General features: G+C 36.5%; 1 protein-coding gene across 1 annotated transcript in view; it reads right to left on the bottom strand.

Annotated features, from left to right (window-relative positions):
* The window catches only part of MXRA5 (matrix remodeling associated 5), a 33613-nt gene extending 31340 nt beyond the window's left edge, over positions 1–2273 (bottom strand). Inside the window, exons 1-2 of the mRNA XM_044669277.1 lie at positions 2194–2273; positions 446–778 (exon numbers count right to left, since the gene is read on the bottom strand). Coding sequence (XP_044525212.1) covers positions 446–778; positions 2194–2273 — 413 coding nt within the window. The remainder of the gene's footprint in view (positions 1–445; positions 779–2193) is intronic.
* Between the last annotated feature and the right edge of the window lie 19750 nt (positions 2274–22023).

Here is a 22023-nt window from a genome sequence, read left to right as displayed (position 1 = left end):
TTCTATTCGAATAGAAGTAAAATCACAACAAAATTAAAGGAAATGAAAAAATAGGACAATTCAAACTGATGTAATACATAGAAATATCTTCAAAAGATGTTCATTTTTAAATGGTTAAGATTTGATATCAACATTTTTATGTTAGTGCCAAACATTTACATGACCTTTAAAAAGTCACAGATGCTATGTTTATTCTTTTCATTCTGCTAAAATATTTTGAAAGGTTACTTTTATCATTCAATGTTAAGGAAATTGCCAGAATTTACATTAACTTCTTAGAATCACTTGTTTTTAGACTTTATGAGAATTAATTATGATTGATCTTATGAAAGGACAGCATTTAGTATAAAGATCTCTATATTCTTCAAATATATTTAATCATTCAATAGTTCTTAAGAAGAAAAATAAACATATTTTAAATTGTTTAGAAAATTGTGGTACAAACCCCAAATTGATTCTTTCCACATGTTTAGAAATCCTTGCTGGCACTGAAGCTAAAGATCGAAATGTGCAGTGAACTTCTGTAGGAACATAGCATGCACATGGGTGAGGGCATGCAAGTGAATCCTGAGGATGTCCCCAAAACAGTATCAGCACCACGGATAGTGCCTCCAAAGTTGCCTTCTGCATCTTGTCAGACTTCCTTATTTTGGGTACCTGTTTTATAATAATAATGATGATGGTGATAATGATGATGGTAATGACAACAATAGCAAAAGATGTTCTTAGTTTTGATGCGGTATTATTTTCTAGGACTATTTTCTTAAAATATGTTAAACTACAATTATAATTATACAACTTTCCCCAAATAATAAATGGATCTGTTTTGCATCTTCATGGTATTCAAGAAAAGAAACATATATTTTAACTTTTCCCTTATACTTTGTTTTATATTCTGTCAACTCAGAGTAGTTTACTTTCTAAACTTCTTGTTCTTTGTATAATCCCTAAATTTAACTATAATGCTCTTTTACACAAAAAATTGATCAGATAAAAATAATATTTCTCCTGCAATTATTACTTACAAAAGAAATTTGATTTCTTTTACTTATTGGTGATTTTATTGATAGATTTTAAAAGTTATCAATGTATGATGATAATTGATAATGTTTTCCAGAAGCAATTCCTTTCTGTCAAAAATATTTCTAAACATCTGTTTCCATTTTATACTTTCATGACATTTCTAGCTATGATCCTATGAAAACTGTGTTAGAGTATAAAAAGACATTCATTTCACCGGTGTTTTGTTTTAATAAGACTATTTTTTCACTAAAAGAACCGCATGCATTATTTCATGTCAGAATTTGCTTGTCACAGGCCAAAATCATAATATTGATGGAGGTTTGGGGTTCTCTATAGAAATTTTTATGAGTAAAATAGCAAAGAACTAACCCAGAATTTCAGGGATAATTTTCAGAGTCTCTGGAGACTGAGGATGTTTAAATGAGCAAAAGGACTGGAGATATTAAAAAGCAATAATGGAAATGGTCAGGGAACCACTTTTCATCTTCTCACAATACAACAACTCCATCTTCACCTTCATGAAAAACAAGTCACTCCACTGCCTAAGTAATGCATTTTTAAATAATACATCTTTTAAGATATATGGTGCTTTAAATAAAAATAATTCTACTTCATATAGTATGAAAACAAATAGGAAAAAAATATGTAGTCATCTTATTCCCCAATCTCCTTGAAAACTATAAAATCCACAATAGATAAATTGCTCTCCCCACTCGCCACAAGAAAAATAAACCACACACAAAATAATAAAGGAATTGGGGAAAGGGGAGGGACCAATTCTTAATTAAATGATTAAATTAACCTAAATGACGCAGGAAACTATATTTTCTCCAAACTCAGTTTCATGTTATAAACATAAAATGAGGGAAAACTCTATATGGAGGAGCTAGTTCTGAGCACTTCACTCCTATAAATCCCTTTGTTACTCAAACTATAGGTAGTAGTGGGCTTTTTTTGAAAGGGATACTATTAAGACATCGAACGTTTCTCTTAATCCCTGGCTGCCTGGCCAATGAGGAAGAAAATCTTCCTACAAAAAAAAAGAAAGGCTTCCTACAAAAATGACTCCCACATTTCACTCATTCTTTTTTCTCTATTATTTCTCTCTACTTCCCAATCCTCATTCCCTCTTTGGAGAACTCAAGGGAAACCGACTGTCTGGCTAGTTACAATCCACAGGGATCACTTTGGGATCGGATTCCAGGAGGGGGGTGGGGAAGAACTAAGGCCCCGAAGCAGTAGCTGCACATCCCGCGTTTTCAGCGAGTTTCGAAAGCCTCTTGGTGGCTCTCAGGAGGCTACTCCAGACGGCAGGCACCGTTAACCAGAGACAAATTGGGGCGGGGAGGGTATGAGTCAAACTTCCTTTTTTTCTCAGGAAGGCGAACAATTTATTCGGGCCGGTCTGCCCGCTCTCCACTTGGACTAGCTCCAAATCCACTGTTCTCGTGCGCAAGGAGCGCAGCACAATAAATTACGCTAATACTAATAACAGCGGCAGCCTGAGGCGGGCTCTCTAGCAGCTTCTCTCCCAGACGGATGCCAAATCTCATCCTCCCTTTAGGGCATGCTGATGACTTCCCCAGCTTCCTTTGCTGAAGCGGGAATAATCGCGGGAGCTTTGGTTCCCTCCGTGACCGAACCCGTAGTCTGGGTTTTCGCTTACTTTCCTCCCTAGAGTTGAAATCTTGACCCCTGGAGGTAAGAGAACCGGGATGGGATGCAGTCATTGGAAAGCTTAGTGGGAACTGGACGAGTTGCATCTTTTCTCCCTCCCTTAGGGTATATTCCGTACCACCTGGATACTCCGCTGACCATTTTCTAGGGACACACACATATATGTATGTAGACACATGTATATACATTTAGACACATACATACACACTTATATACAAGTATGCATATATGCCCGTTTGTATAACATAGCTTCGTAATGAGCTCCTAATACAAATAGAAATCTCTGTAGGTGCAACCCTTCTTCTCTGCTGCAGTCAGCATATAGCCTGCAGAGTTTGAAGGTTTTAACTAACCCTTAAACTTATAAAAGAAAAGTAAGCTGGAAGCAGTTAAAACGGATTCTTCCCTCTGGCCTCGCAGACTTCTTCCATGGACAATGCATGGGCCACCCCCAGACTTACTTAGATCCCTCCATCCTCTTTGCTCTTCCTCCCTTCTTTTCCCTAACAAGTTTAAGCCACATCGATAATCGCAATTTTCCATTTTCCTTTTCCGAAGCATCTGGAAATGTGTGTGGAGAGTGGAGAGGGTGCAAGGAAAATTCCCAAACATTACCTGATGTTTGGAAAAGTGGTGTCCTGCACATCAGTCTGCGGACCCCATCTTCTTCAGACTGTGCCAGCGTAAGCAGAAGCTAGGAACTCATGGGCAAGACTTGCGGAATAAGCCTTTCCACGAATTCTGGGCTCCTGTGCTTTTTATTCCACAGCACCAGCGTTTTCCAAAGTCCACGCCTCACCACCACCTCCACCCTGCCCCACCCAAGGGGGAGACAATGCCACGAGCCAAACGTCAGGGACCCTTTCTTTGGCTGTGGCTGAGGTCACCCTTCTGGACCCTTCTTCATCGTGTCACATTCAGAAGGGAGAAGAATGCTTGCATCCCTGCTCCAAAGCTTCACTTGGACAGCTGAGATAACATCCACGACGACGACGAAGACAGCAACGACAATAGCAAAGATGCCCTTTTGAAGAGTATTCCTTTTTCCAGAGAAAATCCAAAAATCCCTGCTGGTAGTGAGAGGAATTCAGTCGGAGCTGGTTTAGAAAGTCTGCAGCTTTGCCCAGAGCTCTTTTCCCAGAAGCGCTGGAAACTTTTCTAATTCCCCCCCCCCCCTTTAAGGGCAGAAAGGGGTAAGAAAGTTTTCACTCCTCCGTGAAGGAGTAAGTTTTCTCTGGCAGGCAGCTCAGAGCCCGTGTGCAGGCAGGATCAGACTCCTCCAAACTAGCATGAGGAGAGCAAGACTGAAGTCTGCAATATGAGACTGACCCTCCCTCCCTTCTTCCCTCCTCCTCTTCTTCTTACTTCCCCCTCTCATTTTTTCTGCCAGTGAAGTTGGAGTACAGTAGTCCTGTCATTCTTCCAGGGTGGGAGGCTCCTAGGGATAATCCCACTGGTACTGAAGGAGCTGTAAGGAAACTATAGTTTCCTATGGTGAGGAGGTAGGATATATTTGGGAGAAGAGGGAAGAAAAAAATAGAAAAGAAAGATATAGTTAATGTCCATTGTCCTGGTCTTCAATGGAAGAAAGGAGGATTTGGGCATAATTTCAGGGAAGAAGGTAACTAGAGGAGAGACAAAAGGAGAACAAAGTAGAATCTGTCACCTATACTCCTTATTCTATAGGAAAGAGCAAAGATAAGGAGAAAGGAGAAACATACTGTTGGGTAAAAAGAAGTCACCCTTTGCTTCTCTTTGGTATCCACAGAAATTAATCAATCAATAAATATTTACTGAGTATATAGAATTTGTCCATTTTTATGCTTTAATACTTTCAGTAGCCTTGTGATCTTATGATCTTTTGGTACTCTTTCCATTGGTACAGGTCACAATCTAAACACATATTCTTTTCTTACACAGTCTTGTCCATGACCTTAAATAAATTCTCTACAAGCAGTCCCCTTCAATGTGCTGGGAGATTTCCTTTCCATCTCTGGACTTTGTTGTCACTGTACTGAAAGACTGAAAGCTCTTGCTGTCCTCTTGCTGGTTATATCTCACTCTAATGACAATTTTTATACCATATTTTTGTGAAATTCCTCTTTTTGGTTGCAATCAATTGTCTAAATATGTTTCTATGTGATTGAATTGCTCTTTTAGAGAGAGGGATCACAGTGTAGTTGATAGTTTACTGTACTTGAGTGTCAAAAAGACTTGGATTTGAATCCCAGCTTTTATACTTACCACCTGTGAAGGCATAGGTTAATCACTTAATTTCTCTCAGGCTCTTAGTTTCTTTGCCCCAAAAGTAGAGGTAATAACTTTAGTTCCTATCTCATGTGACTTTTGTGAAGGTCAAAATATCTGACAGGGATAAAAAAAAAAGTCTGATCCTATTGTGTTTAAGATTCATGGAAGGGAAACACTGTTTCTCCTTTGATTTCCCACAAAAGCTCCTGATACCCCTTTTTCCCAAGTGCCTGAGAAAACAAGAATGCACATAGTGTGATGAGACAATGTGAAGGAGAGCTACAAAGCCACTATCACTAAAAGTGAGAAAAAGATAACAATGTAGTAGAACTGATTTTGATCATACATGAAATGAAATTAACAGAATTGAAACAGGGCCTCTCTTGATTATGTCAGTTAAAAATATCACTGATCCTGATTGTTAGACATAAATGTCACCTTTTGACATTGCAATTGTCTTTTTTATCTTTTTATATTGCTACCATGTAGTGTGTGTGTGTGTAAAATATATCCAGGGGACTAATGTTTCAAAATACAACAGTGGATTTGATTTGGAGGATCTGAACTTAAATATCTACTCTGCTACCTGTGTGACCTTGGACATGTCATTTAGCACCATAAAAATGCTTTGCAAGTGAAAGGAGCAGAACAGGAGAACATTATACACAGAGACTGATACACAGTGGTACAATCAAATGCAATGGACTTCTCTACTAGCAGCAATGCAATGATCCAGGACAATTATGAGGGACTTATGAGAAAGAATGCTATCCATGTTCAGAGGAAGAGCTGTGGGAGTAGAAACACAGAAGAAAAACAATTGATTGAACACACGGGTTAATGGGGATATGACTTGGGATATAGACTCTAAACGATCACTAGCATTTATTAATACCTAATGCATAGTAGTTGCTTAATAAGTGCTTATTGATTTAACTTATATGCAAATCACTGAGCTAGGGACATTGAGAGAGATACAAACTTGAATAAGATACTCCCTGCTTTCAAATGACTAAAATAGAATAAGCCAAGATAATAAATATATACATTCTAATAAAAATTGTGTGAAGATACTTGGAAGAAATTCAAGTGAATTGTTGTGATATTTCAAAAGAGAAGGAGCAATAGTGATTGTGGAGAACATCAATCACTAAATAAACATTTATTAAGCACCTATAATGCAGCCAGGCCTTTTTCTAAGTGCTAGGAACACAAAGACAAAAGAAATTTCCTGCACTTAAGAAGCTTGCAATCTAATGGGAGAAGACAACACAGTAAAAATAAGCTGGGTAGATCAGGAGTATAATGTAGCTAATGATATGTGTGCAATTGTGTCTCTGTGTATGTGGAGGAAGCATGATGGAATACAAAATAATTCACCTAGGTGGGGAATTATGAGATGGTTGAATTGGGTGCTCTCCTTATATGGAGGATCTAGGACAGTGATGGTGAACCTTTTAGAGACCTTGTGACATACACTGCCCCTCCACTGAGTGCTGGGCACACACCCCTAGAAAGCTCTCTCATGGGACTGCTGGCTAGAGGGGTGGGTGAAATGAGGAATGTCCTCAACCAATATAGGGAAGGGAAGGGGAGTGGCCTGAGCAGTCACCCACTTTACTCCAGATAGGGGAGGGAGGAAGTGCTCCCATTGGACTGCTGGGCAGAGGAGCAGGTGAAGTAAAAAATATCCTCAGTGCAGGTGAACTCTGCTCTCCTCCAACTCTGCCACCTTTAAGCTGCCCACCTTACTCACTATGTGCTCTGATTGGGCTGCTGAGCAAAGGGATGGGTGATGTGAAAAAATGTCATCAAGCACGGTGGAGAGGAGGAAGGGAGAAGCTCCACCCAAGTCCCTCTGCTTTTCTAGTAATAAACTCTAGTGGCAGGGGTGGGGGGAAGGGCAGCACAAATGCCCACTGAGAGTTCTTCGCATACCGTATTTGGCACATATGATATAGGTTCACCGTCATTGTTCTAGGAGGAATTCTTTTCTGTCTACCACCCTCCCTCTCTAGTCAGAGGGGAAGGGAGCACTAAAATCAGGTTGGGCTATGTTGAAATGACAATATTTGATTTGGCCCTTCAAGGATATATAAAATGGCAAAGATGTAAGAAGATGGAATCAAATAAGCAATAGAGACAAAGAAATAGTGCATGAATTTTGGCCATTCTAAGAAGACCATGATGACTAGAGCAGAAAGCATGTAAAAGCAACTGGTATTTGTTAATAATGAAAGGGCAACATTTCATTAATGGAAATTAAGCCAATTGCTGCTATACCAAAGGATCTTGTGACCTTCCCTTTCATTATGTGAGTTCTTTGAGAACAGAGATTTTTTTTTCTATTTGTATCCCTGACACTCAGCAAAATTCTTGCCACATAGTAAGAATTTAGTAAATGGTTTTTCACTCATCCATTTGTAGAGTCAGTTCATCAGTGACCTTACATGCCAAGTTAAGGAATTTATATGTGGAGGAGTAGGCAATAGAAAACCTTTCAGATGTTTTATTTAATGACATAATATGGACTGGGCATTAGGAAATTTAATCTGACCACAATGTATAGGATACTTTGGAAGAGGAAGTCTAGAGCAGTGATGGGCAAACTATGGCCCCCTGAAATGTTCTATCTTGCTGAGTGACATTATTCCTAATCTGACAAATACAATGAGTAGGATACAATACAATAAAACTTCGAAAGTGTTGCCTTAAAAACAGACTCACAGATGAGCATTTCCTTTCCTTTGGCTCCCTCTTTAAAAAGTTTGCCCATCACTGGTCTAGAGTAAAGATCAGTTAGAAAATGTGTGTGTAGATGACAAATGATGAGGCCTGAAATAGAACAGTATTATAAAGAAAAGAGAGGAAAGAAACAGTATTATAAAGAAAAGAGAGGAAAGAATCTACATGAGGGGCCTGAAGGGTTCAGAAAGATTGTGATTAATTTTGCTCAACAAGCTAATAAGTATCAGTTACAATTCAAACTCAGGCCTTTCTGTACGCTAAGATCTTTCCACTTACATCACACTGCCTATCCCGTGTTAAATACATAAACTGTATTTATTCTTAAAACCAGGGAAAATCCAGAGCTAGCTTGCCAAATTTCCAGATTAAGGAGCTCTTGTTTTATTTCTTGTTTAGAAACATGCTTATCCTTCTACTAGACTTGGAACCATATATACTTGTCAACTTTATCTATTACATTTATTACTTTGTGTACAAAAGACAAGTATAAGACTGGAAAATTTTTTTACAAGTGCCTGTGGTGCTATTTGTGTTTCATTAGAAATCCTGCCTACATTAAATGTCCCCACTATTTGTCAGTAGTTTGATAGCATGTAGTCTTATAAAATGAAATGACATGACTTGAAAATTATTGTTCATTAAATATGCTTCTCTGCTCTGTGTGTTTAGAAGCATATGGTTGTATGTTCTCCAGCTCAGCCTGTCTTTGTTCCCTGTCTTCCACTTAACTGAGCTCCCATTGTGGATTATACCACCCAAGCTCAGAGATCACTCTTCTCTTCTTGCATGTGGGGAGAGATATAGTCTTCCTCAAAGCACCTAAAGTTGTCCATGCCATCAGATCACTGCTTAGGTCTACAGTTCTAGAATTGGGAGTAAGAAATGGTGAAGATTTAGCATACATTACATCTCATAAGTAAAAGCATTTATGGACATTCTTCTTATGCCTGTGTCTTTTTCCTTCTTCAATCCCTCCCTACTACAATAAAATGGGGAAGTGAAAATCAGATGGAGACTAAAGCTGCATATAGTTATCTGACACACAGTATATCAGCTGTTTAAGACCTCCGTGTTTTACATTAGACACTTATGTTATACTAGACTCCACTAAGGATATAGTAGTCATGTGACTCTTTTAGTTAATAGTGATTGCAAATGTGCCTCCAGAATCATGTAACTGTGAGGATTCCTGATTCAGAATCTTTATAAAAAGGAGAATAAATCTTATTCCTATAAAAGTTAAAAAAAATTTAGCTGAACAGGAAATCACCACTCAGCACTCTGGGGTTAGACTCACAAGGAAATCTCACGAGTAGAGTAATAGCAATTGCAAATGTAGTTATAGATGATCAGAAACAGATTTTTAGGAATATCCGGAGCAAATTTATTCTGATCCTTTTTGAGGTAACTTTAAATCATGATATAGACCACAAGTTGTTGAAAATGAGAGGTATATGCTAATTGTGGATATATGACATCAATTAGAAGATTTGTGTTCTAAGCCAATTGTCCCAAACATTTTCAAGTATGAGGAACACATTTCAACATGAACATACTTTCTGTATCCTCCATATATAATATTATTAGTATCTGTTGAATGAGAAAACATGTGACTCCAAATTATTATTATTAGTTAAAATTGCATTCCCATACAATTGAAATGATTCAAGGAGAGAATTTTCTACTCCTTGGAAGAGAGAGGGCTTCAAGAATATGGTATGTTATATATAACCTGGACTAAATGATTGACAAAAAATGGGAAAGCACCTACTTGTACAAAAATATTTATAACTGTTCTTTTTGTGGTGGGAAAGAATTAGAAACTAAAGGGATGTCCCTCAATTGAGGAATGGCTAAATAAATTATGGTATATAATGGTGATGGAATATTATTGTGCTATAAGGAATGATGAGCAGGATGATTTCATAAAAAGCTGGAAAAACTAACTTGAATTGATGAAGAGTGAGATAAGCAGAACCAGGAGAACATGATACATAGTAACAGCAATCTTGCAGAATGATCAAATGTGATAGACTTAGCTACTCTCAACAATACAATGATCCAGGACAGTGTTGGTAAACATTTTAGAGATTATGTGCCCAAACTATACATTCAACCTGCCTGTGAGCCCCCTGTATTACCCCAGACAGTAGAGAGAGGAAATGCTAGTTTGGTGACTGGGTGGAAGAGTGGGGTGTGGTGGAGAGGGATAATGGAACAGCCCCCACTCTGGCATGCTGGGGCATGCATGCCATGCCTTTGCCAACACAGATCTAGGATAATTCTGAGGGACTTATGACAAAGAATTCTATCCACCTCCAGAGAAAGAACTGTTGGAGTAGGAATAAAGATAATAGCATATGATTTTTCACTTTTTGGGGTATATTTTGTGGAGTTTTGGTTTTATAAGATTAGTCACTTTACAAAAATGAACAATATGGAATTTTTTGCATGATATATGTATATATATGAATAACCCAGATTGAATTGCTTGCCAGCTCCAGAATGGAGGAGGGAAAAAGAGAAGGTAATTTGTATCAGAAAACATGTAATTACATTTAAATGGTTAAAAAATTAAATTATAAATTATCTGTTCTCCAAGTTACTTTCCAAATCTCAAATTTTCTGAAAAAAGCATAAATACCTGTGTATTTATATGCATCCATAAGTCTATAGAAGTTCATTTACTCATGAATTTACATGTAAATTTAAATAATCCAAGAAAAACTGTGGTTTTCTAGAGTCCTGTGATTCATATTTCTCTGATATAACAAATATCTTTCTAGGTTCCCTTAATGTCATGTTCAAAATAGGACAATAGGATACAAAACAACTAGTATTATGTCAAGGTTTTTATCTAATACCTAAGTATAATATGGCTATGGTTACATAGGACTAAAATGATTAATGGGAAAAGAAAAAAATAATCATTTATTCAGCATCACATAGAAAAATATCTCATTATTTTAGTAAATGGTCAGTAAACATTTATTAAGTGCCTACTATGTATAGGCACTGTGCTAAGCATTGGGTATATAAATAAGAAAAAGAAAGACAATCCCTTCATCAGTCTATTGGGGAAATACAAAGCACAAGAGGAAATTGAAAAAGGTCCAGAGCATATCCATCTTGACAAATGATGCTTGTGGAGAGGAAAACAAGCAAAACATTTGTTGAAAAATGAAAATAAAAATGAGACTCTGAGAGGAGTTTATTGCTCTTCCTTGACACCTTTCAATCAGAAGAGAGAGGCAAAAGGGGGTACTGAGGTATTAAGTATCAAAGTTGAATCAAGCTCTAGGATGATGAAATTTCAGGAGATAAGCTTATTCTGGGAGAATCATAATATTCATGAAATTGGAAAAGCAGAGCAATTCATGGGAAATTAAGTAGTTTTACCCAATTCAACTGGACCAAAAAAAATAATAATTACTAAATTCAGTCAAAACAATTTTGAATGCAGAAAATTGTCTCTGTGGTATTTAGGTAAATATAATCACTATTATCTAGCTAGTTAGCAATCTAGCTAAATTAGTGACCTGTCATTTTTGCATAGCATTTTCCTTACAACTCCCCAGTTAGTTAGGTAATACAAAATTTATGGAGATACAGATTGCTAAAATGAATGAAGGATGAACATGGATTTGAAGACATCTTACTGGTAACTGTCATGATGATCAGCTTAACATATGTGACAATGGGGAAAGTGGCAAAATTACATTATGGTACCATAGGCAGTCAATATACCTCAGAACAAATCAGAAATAACCTTTTGGAAATGGTTAAGTTGAAAATAGTCCTGTGTGGAAAATATAAATAAGGTAATGGGGTCACCAGGGATATTATAAATAAACTAAGTGGTTTGTGGGAACATACACACTGGGATTTATGAGAGACTGGACCAGGATGGAAAGACCAGAGTTTACTGGATTCCCACAGGAATGGCAGCTGATCTTAACTATCACTCAGCTTCCCCTAGGCCAGAGTCTAGAAACAGGATGATAAGGTAAAAGGGACTTAACAGCTTTAATTATGCTTGACTAAAAGGTGGGAAAGGGATTTCTATACTTTAAATCTAAAGGATAAAACCACAGGGCAATGGGAGGATTTATTCTACTCATATCTAAGTGATCTAAACTAACAGGGCCCAAGGAGCTGTAAAAGGAGTCTCTGGGTGACTGCCTCAGACCTGGAACCTGCCAGGCTTGAGTACAGCTAGGGCTTTGTGGCTTTGGGATTCTCACTGCAATCCACTGATGATCTCTGGATGCCAGGAGCTAAGGTGGTCTCAGGTATCAGGTTGTGAGGGAGTGCTTGAAATGCTGTCCACCAGATTTCAAACTTCTCCTTCTTCCTTTGGCCCTGTAGATCTTGTCCTTTTTGCTAGATGCCACACCACACAGGATCCCAGGGAAAATCAGGATGCAAGATGTCCTTTTACTCTGAGTGCTCCCAGGGCTAACCACAGTTTGTGTTAACTCCTAATGGAGTCCCTTCTCAGAGCCAAGTCACCTCTTCCTGCTCCTTCATTCCAACCTGGAATTCCCAGCTCCAGCTCCTTTGTGCTATGTACAACTTAATTCCTAATCAGTAGCTAATCTAATCTTCCTCACAACACCTGACAACTAACATTGGAAAACTATGAATATATATATGAAATTATTGAGAGATATGAAAATTTTTATAACTTTCTAGTAATAGGCACAAAGAAACCCAAAACAAAATTAGAAATAGATCTTACTAGCTATTGATGAGAACTTTATACTGTCTTTATTAGCAATCACCTTAGATACAATTTACATGAGACCATAACATATTTTAATGCATGACAATAATCTTAAATAAGTTCATTCCTAAATTCAATTTATATGAAGTAAGATTAGAAATGAAGGACTTATTCCAATCTAAAGAGAGATGGACTAAGGCAATGAAAAGCATGGAAAATCAAAATAACATAAATTCTAGCATGCTACCCAATAATTAAATGAGTGTCAATGTGGTGAGGTCACAAATAACTTTGAAAAGAAAATGAACATGCTTACAATGGAATTTTGGAAAGTAGTTATTAAGAGGGCAGACAAAATATGACAGCAACCCATCCAAATTTTATAGACATTCACAAAAAATTTTAAAATAATAAATATAATCAAATTTGCAGCATCAAGGCAACAAAGGGCCAGAATGAGACATTTTTACAGCTTAAGACAATTTGGGAGGTCAGTAAGAGAGGCCCATGACACCAAGTAGAGATTGATTCTAGAATGAACATGGAAACAGCACCAATGGGAGAACTCAGAGGTGCCACTATAGCAGCAGCAGCAACTTCAGGAGCCCTCAGCCCATAGATGATAAGAGGGTCAGATAAATGGTCAGAAAGAGATTATAGGAGACCCTTTGCTGGTACTGGTTATAGCTGAAACTAATCTTATAGTCAGATGATAAAATATAAAAACAAAGAATCCACTCATCACCTCCTTAGATTCCAAAATGAAAACTTTCAGAAATAATATAGCTAAAATTCACAGCTTCTAGGACAAAGAGAAAATACTTTAAGCAGCCAGAAAGTAATAATTCAAATATTATGGAGCCTTAGTTAAGATCACACAAGATTTAGCAGTTTCCACATTAAAGAAGTGGAGGGCTTAGAATATGTTAGAGCTGGGAAAAATGGAAGTTAGTGCCTCCACAAGATGTCAAGAAACAATAAAACAAGTTCAAATAATTTAAAAAAATAGATGTGAAATATCTCATTGGAATAATAACTGACTTGAAAAATACACTGAGCTAGGATTATAACCAAGAATCAAGTAGCAAAATTTATTATAATCATCTAGGGACAAAAATAGATATTTAATTAAAGAGAGGATTTTCAAGCATTTCTGATGAAAAGATTAGAGCCTAATCAAAAAGCTGACATTCAAACCCATTAACACATCAAAATTCAAGAGAAACATTAACAAGTAAACATGAAAGAGAAATCATAAAAGACTCAATAAAATTAAACTATTAATAATTCTATATGAGAATATGATACACATGATTGCTAAGAACTTAATTATTAGTAGGGCAGTTCCAAGCACGTTATATAGATGGAGTACATGGGCATGCTTCAATTGTGATCTAATAATCTCAAAAATAAAGGGGTGAGAAAGACACATGCCCTGGGAGAAAGAGGAAGAGAAAAATAGAATAGAGAAAATTACCTCAAATAAAAGAGATATGCAATGAAGAGTTTTTACAGTGGAAGAAAAAATGGTAGTCAATTCTACAACCTCATTTTTACTGGAATTGGTTCAAAAAGATCCTTGTATACAGTTAACTATAGTATTTTAGTGATGACCAACTGTGAAAGATTTAATTATTCTGATCAATACAGTGGTTTAAGATAGTTACAAAGGACTGGTGATGGAAAATGCTATCTTTCTCCAGAGAGAAAGTTGATGAACTCTGAATGCAAATTGAAATATAATTTTCTCACTTTGTTTTTCATGCTATTTTATGCAATATAGATAATTTGGAAATATATTTTACATGATTCTACATAATTTATATTACATTGCTTGCCTTCTCAATAGAAAGAAGGGGCAGTAGAATGGGAGAAAATTTGAGATTTGAAATTAAAACAAAAGGCATTTTTAAACTAAATAAAATTTTAAAAATATTTCACTAGAGATTTGGAATTTATAGAGGTAATATCATATAAGGTTATGAATAAAATTGGTGAGATTGTCACTAATACATCAGATATGTCAATATTTGAGAATAATTATGGTTTAATCAGTATGAATATTCTCTGCATTTTTGTAAGCTGCTATGGCCAACACAATTCACTGAGTGGCAGTTAACTTTCTGAGGAAGAATTTAACAGAGTTGACACTCAGTAACAATGCATATAAGGCCCATATTAAAATTATTGCACTTGGTAGGGATTGCCAGAGTTTGAACTATATATGGCATACCAAAGTATGACTTTAAAGGTAGCTTCAAGAGACAAATACTTAGTTATCATAGCTTGTATGTTTTGCTTTTGATCCTTTAATTAGACAAAATATTATGTTACTAAATGCTTATTTAATTAAAAAAATAAAGAAAAAGAAAAGTAATTACTCAATTTAATGGCACAATCCAAAGTAAAATTATATTGAATTATATTGTAACAAGATTATATTGAATTATATTGATCAATTTTATTGATCATAATAATCAAAGTTATATTGAAACGAGGTCATTTAAGTGGTAGATTTATGCAATTACCATCATGAATGAATGCATTCTCTAATATTTGACAGAAAACAAAAAAATTGTAACTTGATCATAACAATGTATGTTGTGATTGTAACTGTAAATAAGGACCACATGAATAAAGATGATGCAATCTATGAATATTCCTTAGAGCAAGCAACAAATATCATGATGAAAGAGAAGACTTGGGAAAACCATTTGACACCTGTAGAAAGATACCAGATGATTACATGAATAAGTTAAACATGAATTACCCTCATTAGTAGAGAAGGTGATGGGATAAACATAAACAAACACCCATACACACACAAAAAAAGCAAAAGAACAAAACAAAACAATCTTCCTCCTGTTTGGTCTTTATTTTCAGGTAAACAGAAAAGCAGATAAAATAGATGTTAAGATGGGTTTTGTATCTCAAATCATATACACTTACCTCACAGACTTCATCTTTCTGTGAAATTTAATAATTTTTAATAACTATTCCCATAAGCAATTAATAAAACATTCACAATATAGTTGAAAACAAAACAAAATGGTTCTCATTTTTCGGAGTTTTAGATCTTAAAAATCTTTACTTTTACATATGGAAACATTTATTGTAAAAAAAAATTATTAGGTAAGACTGAAAGCTTAAAATTATTTTGTCACATTTGCAGAGATGACTTTTTACAGCTCATTTTGGCTGTCATTTATGCTAACACCATTTTACATAGTACTCCAAGCAGCTGACCCACCTAAGCATAGAAACTAAGAGGTTCGTGGGGATTTCATATGGAGGTTTGAGGAAAACATCTGAAGCAATCCTATTTATCTATTAACTCTTTTTAAAATGCATATTTACATCATGTAGATAAGTTTATTTATATGAGTAAATATTATTTATTCATGTAATATATATATATACATATAATGCAAGAATATTGCTTTTCCTATCAGGATACTAAGGCATAGCATGTCACTTTTAAAATCCTTTTCTTCCCCCCCCCATTTTTCCTTTTATTTATTTATTTGTTTGTTTGTTTATTGCTTAAACCCTTCTTTCTTCTCCCCATACCATACAAGGCAAAATATATAGATTATATCTTTTTTGTATCCATTTTTCATTCATTCCCTGTAGGTGAACATTCACATCCTATTTTACTAACACCTTTAAGGGACAGAATGATATGTTTGCTATGTTATTTAATTCATAGTTTAGTAAAAGCATCCTGGATTAATTAGCAAGGAATTGACTGCTGGGGAGTTCTTGAGTCATTCTGCTAATATATGGGGCAAATTTACTTATATTAAACCAGTGGTATCAAACTCAGAAATTATTTCTACAGGCCACATATTGACATAGAAAACTAAAAATTGGCATTATCTTTGTTGCACTATATTTTTTATTTATTTTATCAAAATTTTCCTAGTTATACTTTTTGGGCCCAAATTTGGTAATTTTGCAAAATGCTTCAAATGGTGGGCCTAAGTTTGACACCTCTGAATTAAACCATTTCCAATACAGAAACAAGTTATTTCGGGTTCACTTTGTATGTGACAAGACATAAACATGGAACTTGCCCATTTATCTATGTATGTCTAGCTGTAAAAAAAAAGTTATGCTGGGGAACAATGTAAGATTATTGAATATCAAGTAGTTTCAGCTAACTAAGAACAACATATGTATATGTACAGATTTTACATAAAACATCCCTTCTAGTGCTACCTTCTAGCTTTCATTCATAGGTTGGGTACAATTGAGGATATGATTATCAAATACTTGATGCTTCTATATTCCTAAAACCAGACATCAATGAAAAGTTCATTTACCTTTAAAAATAAACCCAAGGACATAATAAAATCTAAGTTTTATTATCAACACAGATTCTCTCCCCACTTCCCATCAGCTATAATGCTTTTGAACTCCTCTGGTGCTTTCTGTAATTGCTTCTTTCTCTAGGAAACTCATCATTAGGAAATTTTATCATGGCAAAAGATTGAAACTTCCTGTACTCTTTATCCATCCCTTCTTTTGTTCTGTTTTGATACTATGACTGAAGGGTAGGGCCATGGAGCTCCAGCGTCTTTATTTAAAGAGGGTACTTTTTTCTCCTTATTTTTTACCAACTACCCTGATTCTGGAACTCCTCATCATGATTCTGCATGGGGAACCATCTCTCCTCACTCCCCTTTGTTTTTAAGCTACCCTTTTGCATTATCTTTCCCCATTAGATTATGAATTCTTTGAGGATAGAAAGTTTCTGGTTTTTATTAGTATTTGTATGCCTTGTGATTAGCACAATGCCTGGTACAAACCACTAAGTGATTTATAAATGTTTGTTGATTAATTGAATAAAGACATTTATTGACATGATGTAATAAGAAAAGTAGCTAAAAACCAGCCACCTTTAAGCCTAAATGTACCTCCCCATTCCTATTTTAATAACAAAACAAAAATGACCCCTATCCATTCACTTTTCTCCAACTCCTCTAAAACAGTCTTCCACAAATACATATAGTATCAGTAAGAAGAGTGGGTATATATATAGAGGACACTAGTAAAAAGGTACACACAAAGGAAATTCATTTGGCCAAGGCAACTAATACCTCAGGGATGGCGGATTTAAAATATCTAAAGTCTTTTCTGTTCTTTCTTTTTTTTTTTTTTTTTTTTTGGTTTCATCCTTCTGGTCCTGAATAAAAAAACATCTGCAAGGCATGCCACTCACCTGAATTTCCTGGGACTGTTCCTTTTCTAGACTTAACTCTGTTGGATTAAAGTATTTGCTACCAAGTAGGCTACTTACATTGTTGATGAGTGGAGAAAAACACAAATTTTCTCATGTCATCTGGAAGAAACAAGGGAAAAGATGAAGAGAGATTCTCTGTCAAGAGTTGAGTTCTTCCTCCACTGACAATATCTCTTCTTCACTTAGAAATGACACCCTAGACAGAATACATGAACCCAGAGATAGTAGCTTATTTTTCATGGCCATTAGGACTGTGTCTTATCCTTCAGCTAGCCAATAACTAGCTTCTATATAATTTCATCAAGTTGATGGAGGAACTTCATGCCTCCTAAAAGAACATGACATAAATATGTCTTTACCTACTCTTTACAAGTTGTGAATGAGCCACTCTCACCTTTACAATCTGCTTTGACTAGTTCATGCAATGTCTAACACTTTGGACAAGGAACAAATAAATGTTTACTACTTTTAGTCTGAAATGACTAAAAACTGAACAAGCCATTGTCCCTGTTCCTTCTACTAACACTCTTCAATTTCATCAAGTAGATTAAAGGGACTCAGATGATCAGGGGTCCCTTAACCAGCATGCCATCATATACATATTCATAGTACATAATAATGCAGGTATAAATTTACTAGAGTCCAGTAGACTAAACAAACTAAATCATTAAAAGTGATTATGGGGCAGGGCAGCTGGGTAGCTCAGTGGAGTGAGAGTCAGGCCTAGAGACAGGAGGTCCTAGGTTCAAACCCGGCCTCAGCCACTTCCGAGCTGTGTGACCCTGGGCAAGTCACTTGACCCCCATTGCCCACCCTTACCAATCTTCCACCTATGAGACAATACACCAAAGTACAAGGGTTTAAAAAAAAGTGATTATGGGGGGGGGCAGCTGGGTGGATCAGTGGATTGAGAGCTAGGCATAGAGATGGGAGGTCCTGGTTTCAAATCTGTCCTCAGACACTTCCCTGCTATGTGACCCTGGGTAAGTCACTTAACCCCCATTGCTTAGCCCTTACCACTCTTCTGCCTTAGAACCAATACACAGTATTGATTCTAAGATGGAAGGTAAGGGTTTTTAAAAAAGTGATTATAGGTCAATCTTTAAGAATTTTCTTTTCATACATTTAAAGATAAAGAAAAATCCTTTTATAAAATCCTTAACTCAAATTAGAGTGTTTTTTATTTTGAGTACCATCACTTAGTTTTCAAATTTAATCAAAGCTCATTTGGTCAATAAGAAATTCTTCTTCAAAGTTATAGAGGTAAAGTATTAATTTTATAAAGTGTTTAGCAAGAGTCAAGCCAAGTCAACATGCATTTATTGAGTACCTACTATGTATCAGGTGCTCTGCTAAACACTCAGTATATAAAGAAAGAAAAGAGGCAGTCACTGCTCTTGAGGAGTTCAGTCTAATGGGTGAAATGGCATGCAAACTGTGTACAAACAAGATACATACAAGATAAATCAGAGAGAATGACAATGAAAATATCCCTGAAAGTGATGTGTATTATGATTATTACAAACATAAAATTATCATCATACTTACCAAAGTTATATAAAGATTAACGTTTCCTAACTGACAATGTACTTTTCTAGATTAGGAAGAAATGTATTAAATAAATTTGTATAGTCTATTAAATGAAAATCTTAGTGGAACTTGTACATGGGTAATACATTATGTTTCCTCTTTATTACATGTTATGGTTTTATTACCACTGTTTTATATTATGGCTTGTTATATCTTATTCAAGAAAAACTAAAATGGCATTGTACTAGAAGATGTTGAAGAAATTATAGGGAAATAATAGTCAGTTTATTTATTTACTACATTACAAGGAAGAAGTTTATTCTGTTACAGTTTTGTTGTTTATCATATGCAGCCAAGAATATCACACGTGTAACAATAAAAAGAACCAATAACCAATGTTATGATAGAGGGGAGAGAGAGAGAGTCTAAATGGTGTGTCTCTCTTCCAGCTCTCCCCTGGGGCCTGAATATACACTGGGAGACTTTAAGGGGGTGTCACCCTGAAACAGGGTGACCTGGGTGCTTGTGCTGCCCCACAGGAGTTGGGGGCAAGTCTTCCCTATAAGAGGAGGTATGTGGTGTCCCAATCTGATTCTGAATAAGGACAGGGTTCACACAAACCTCCCCCCCATCAGTTAAATTCACAGCGGGTGGTCTGGCTTCAAGATGGAGGCAGCCATTCCAAGTTGTGGTTCCCCTCTCCCTCATTGTCTCTCAGGCACTCTGAAATACCATCTGACTGATGAATGGCTTTTATCATTCACAATTCAGGGATTGGGGTAAGGGGTGAAGGGCAGAAGAATCTTGGGGTGCCTTCTTTATTTCTATGGGGTCTGTCTCTTAGGAGGGAACCTTTGGGGTTCCCACTCCTATGCTTCTTCCCCCAAGCTTTCTCCTTATGTTTCTGTTTCCAGTTTTTTGTTTCTATCCTTTTCTATAATTGTAAGAGTTGACTGAAAGGGGGGATCTCTCAGCAAGGTTGGGAAATGGGAGAAGGAAACTAAGAGATCACTCCCAAAATGGAGTCCAAAAATTTAACTGACTCGATGGTTGAATTCTTGATGGGTGAGAAGCGATGGAATAGCTTTGATCAAGGAATTGGAGTTTCAATTTCCAAAGGAAGATCCTCAGGAAGCCCTCAGGACTCGTTCTGAGCTCGGTTTTTCTCCTCCTCTCTCCTCCCAGTCCTCCACCCAAAGACCTCTCCTCTCCTCCTCTTCTCTGGAGAATGTCCCAGCATTCTCTCTGGTCTCAACTGTCAGCAACTGTCAGCAACTCTCTTCTCTGGCTCCTTTTATCCCATCCCCCTTGGACAAAGACCATCCTTACTCATGTGAACTATAAACATACAATTTGTCTCATTTTATTTAGATAATCCATTGGAGATGATAGTAATTTTGCTTTCAAAATACTTTTTTTCAAACTAAATCAAGGGACCTTCAATTAAGGAACATTTATAAGCAATTATCTAGATATTAGAGCACTTTCTTATGGGAAAATAGGAAGCAACCGTCATGGGATCATCGGATCATAGATATTTATAGCAGAAAGGGTCCTTAGAGGTCATTAAGTCCAAACTTATCCATGGCTGTTTTGACTTAGGCATTTTTGTAGATTTGTGACCCATCAGTACGGCTATAACTGCATATTTCAATTATAAAGTGCATGGTATAGTGGATAGAGTGAATAAAGGCTTTTTTGGTTTCCAGTCCCTTAATCTCTCAATACTCTAATCCTGAGATGTTGACCATATAGCAATGAGCCCATGACATTCTAGACTTTAGCCTAAAACAGATTAAAATGTAATTGGGAAATATTTAACAAAATAAATAAAATAATTCACAAAAATGGTAATGGGCAGTTTTCAAATCAGTATATAGTTCTCAAGGATCCTTAGGTAGTATTCAGTAGCTCCAATTTGTTAGATTTTTTTTATAATCCTTTCTTTCTCCCATAGCAACAACTCTAAAACAGAAGGGAAAAGACTAGACAAATAGGATAAAGTGATTTTCCCAGGGTCACATAACTAGTAATTTTCTGAGGCCAGATTTGAACACAGGTTATCTCAACTCTAGCCCTGGAGCTCTATCCTCTGAGCCAACTACCTGCCCCTATTTGATTTTTACAATGTAAGTGTGGAATTGGAGTAAACCAAGGATCACTAAGCACTCATCTTGGAAGAGGACTGGAAGCCAACCCCATGGAATCCTGAAATCCGTTTGGGTGGGGCCAGCAGCAAGAGGAGTTTGGAGGAGAATTCTGAAAGTCCTAAATGTCAAAAACAAACTCCTGAGAAGACTTGGGCTGGTGCTCAGTGGAGAGAGGGTTTGTGGAGAAGGGTGGCCAGGAGGATCTGGGAGAAGTTAGCTTTTCCAAACCTGAAATTAACTGGCATTTTGGTGTCTACAACAGCAAAACTCCTTCTACAGACCTTCATTGCCAACCAGGAAGAATCTGTGATACTCGTGCTTCAGTTGGCCATAGTGCCCGGACTCCAGAGGGAGCAGGCATCAAGGGACCTATCCTTAATCCTGTTTGTATCCCTTCCTTTCAAATATTCCCCTGTTTGTTAGTTAGAGTTAAGGTAGGATATCGTTAGGTGAGAGAGAATCAGTTTCTGAGTTCAAGCTACAGAAGAAACCAGAACTGTTCTCTTTGTGGGGTTCATAAGTGATAGAGAAGTGATCCCAATTCTCCCCTTCCTCATATTCCACCAATTTCTATTACCCAAATATCCTTGAATTCCTTTGTCTTTACAATAAATCATTATTAGTTTATTAGAGGTTTATTAGAGGTAGCTGGGGGTATTGCTTGGAGGGAAGGA

Source organism: Gracilinanus agilis, chromosome 3 (genome assembly GCF_016433145.1).
Source record: "Gracilinanus agilis isolate LMUSP501 chromosome 3, AgileGrace, whole genome shotgun sequence".
Lineage (NCBI taxonomy): Eukaryota > Metazoa > Chordata > Mammalia > Didelphimorphia > Didelphidae > Gracilinanus > Gracilinanus agilis.
The sequence above is the reverse complement of the archived record's forward strand: the minus strand, read 5'-3'. Positions and strand labels throughout refer to the sequence as shown.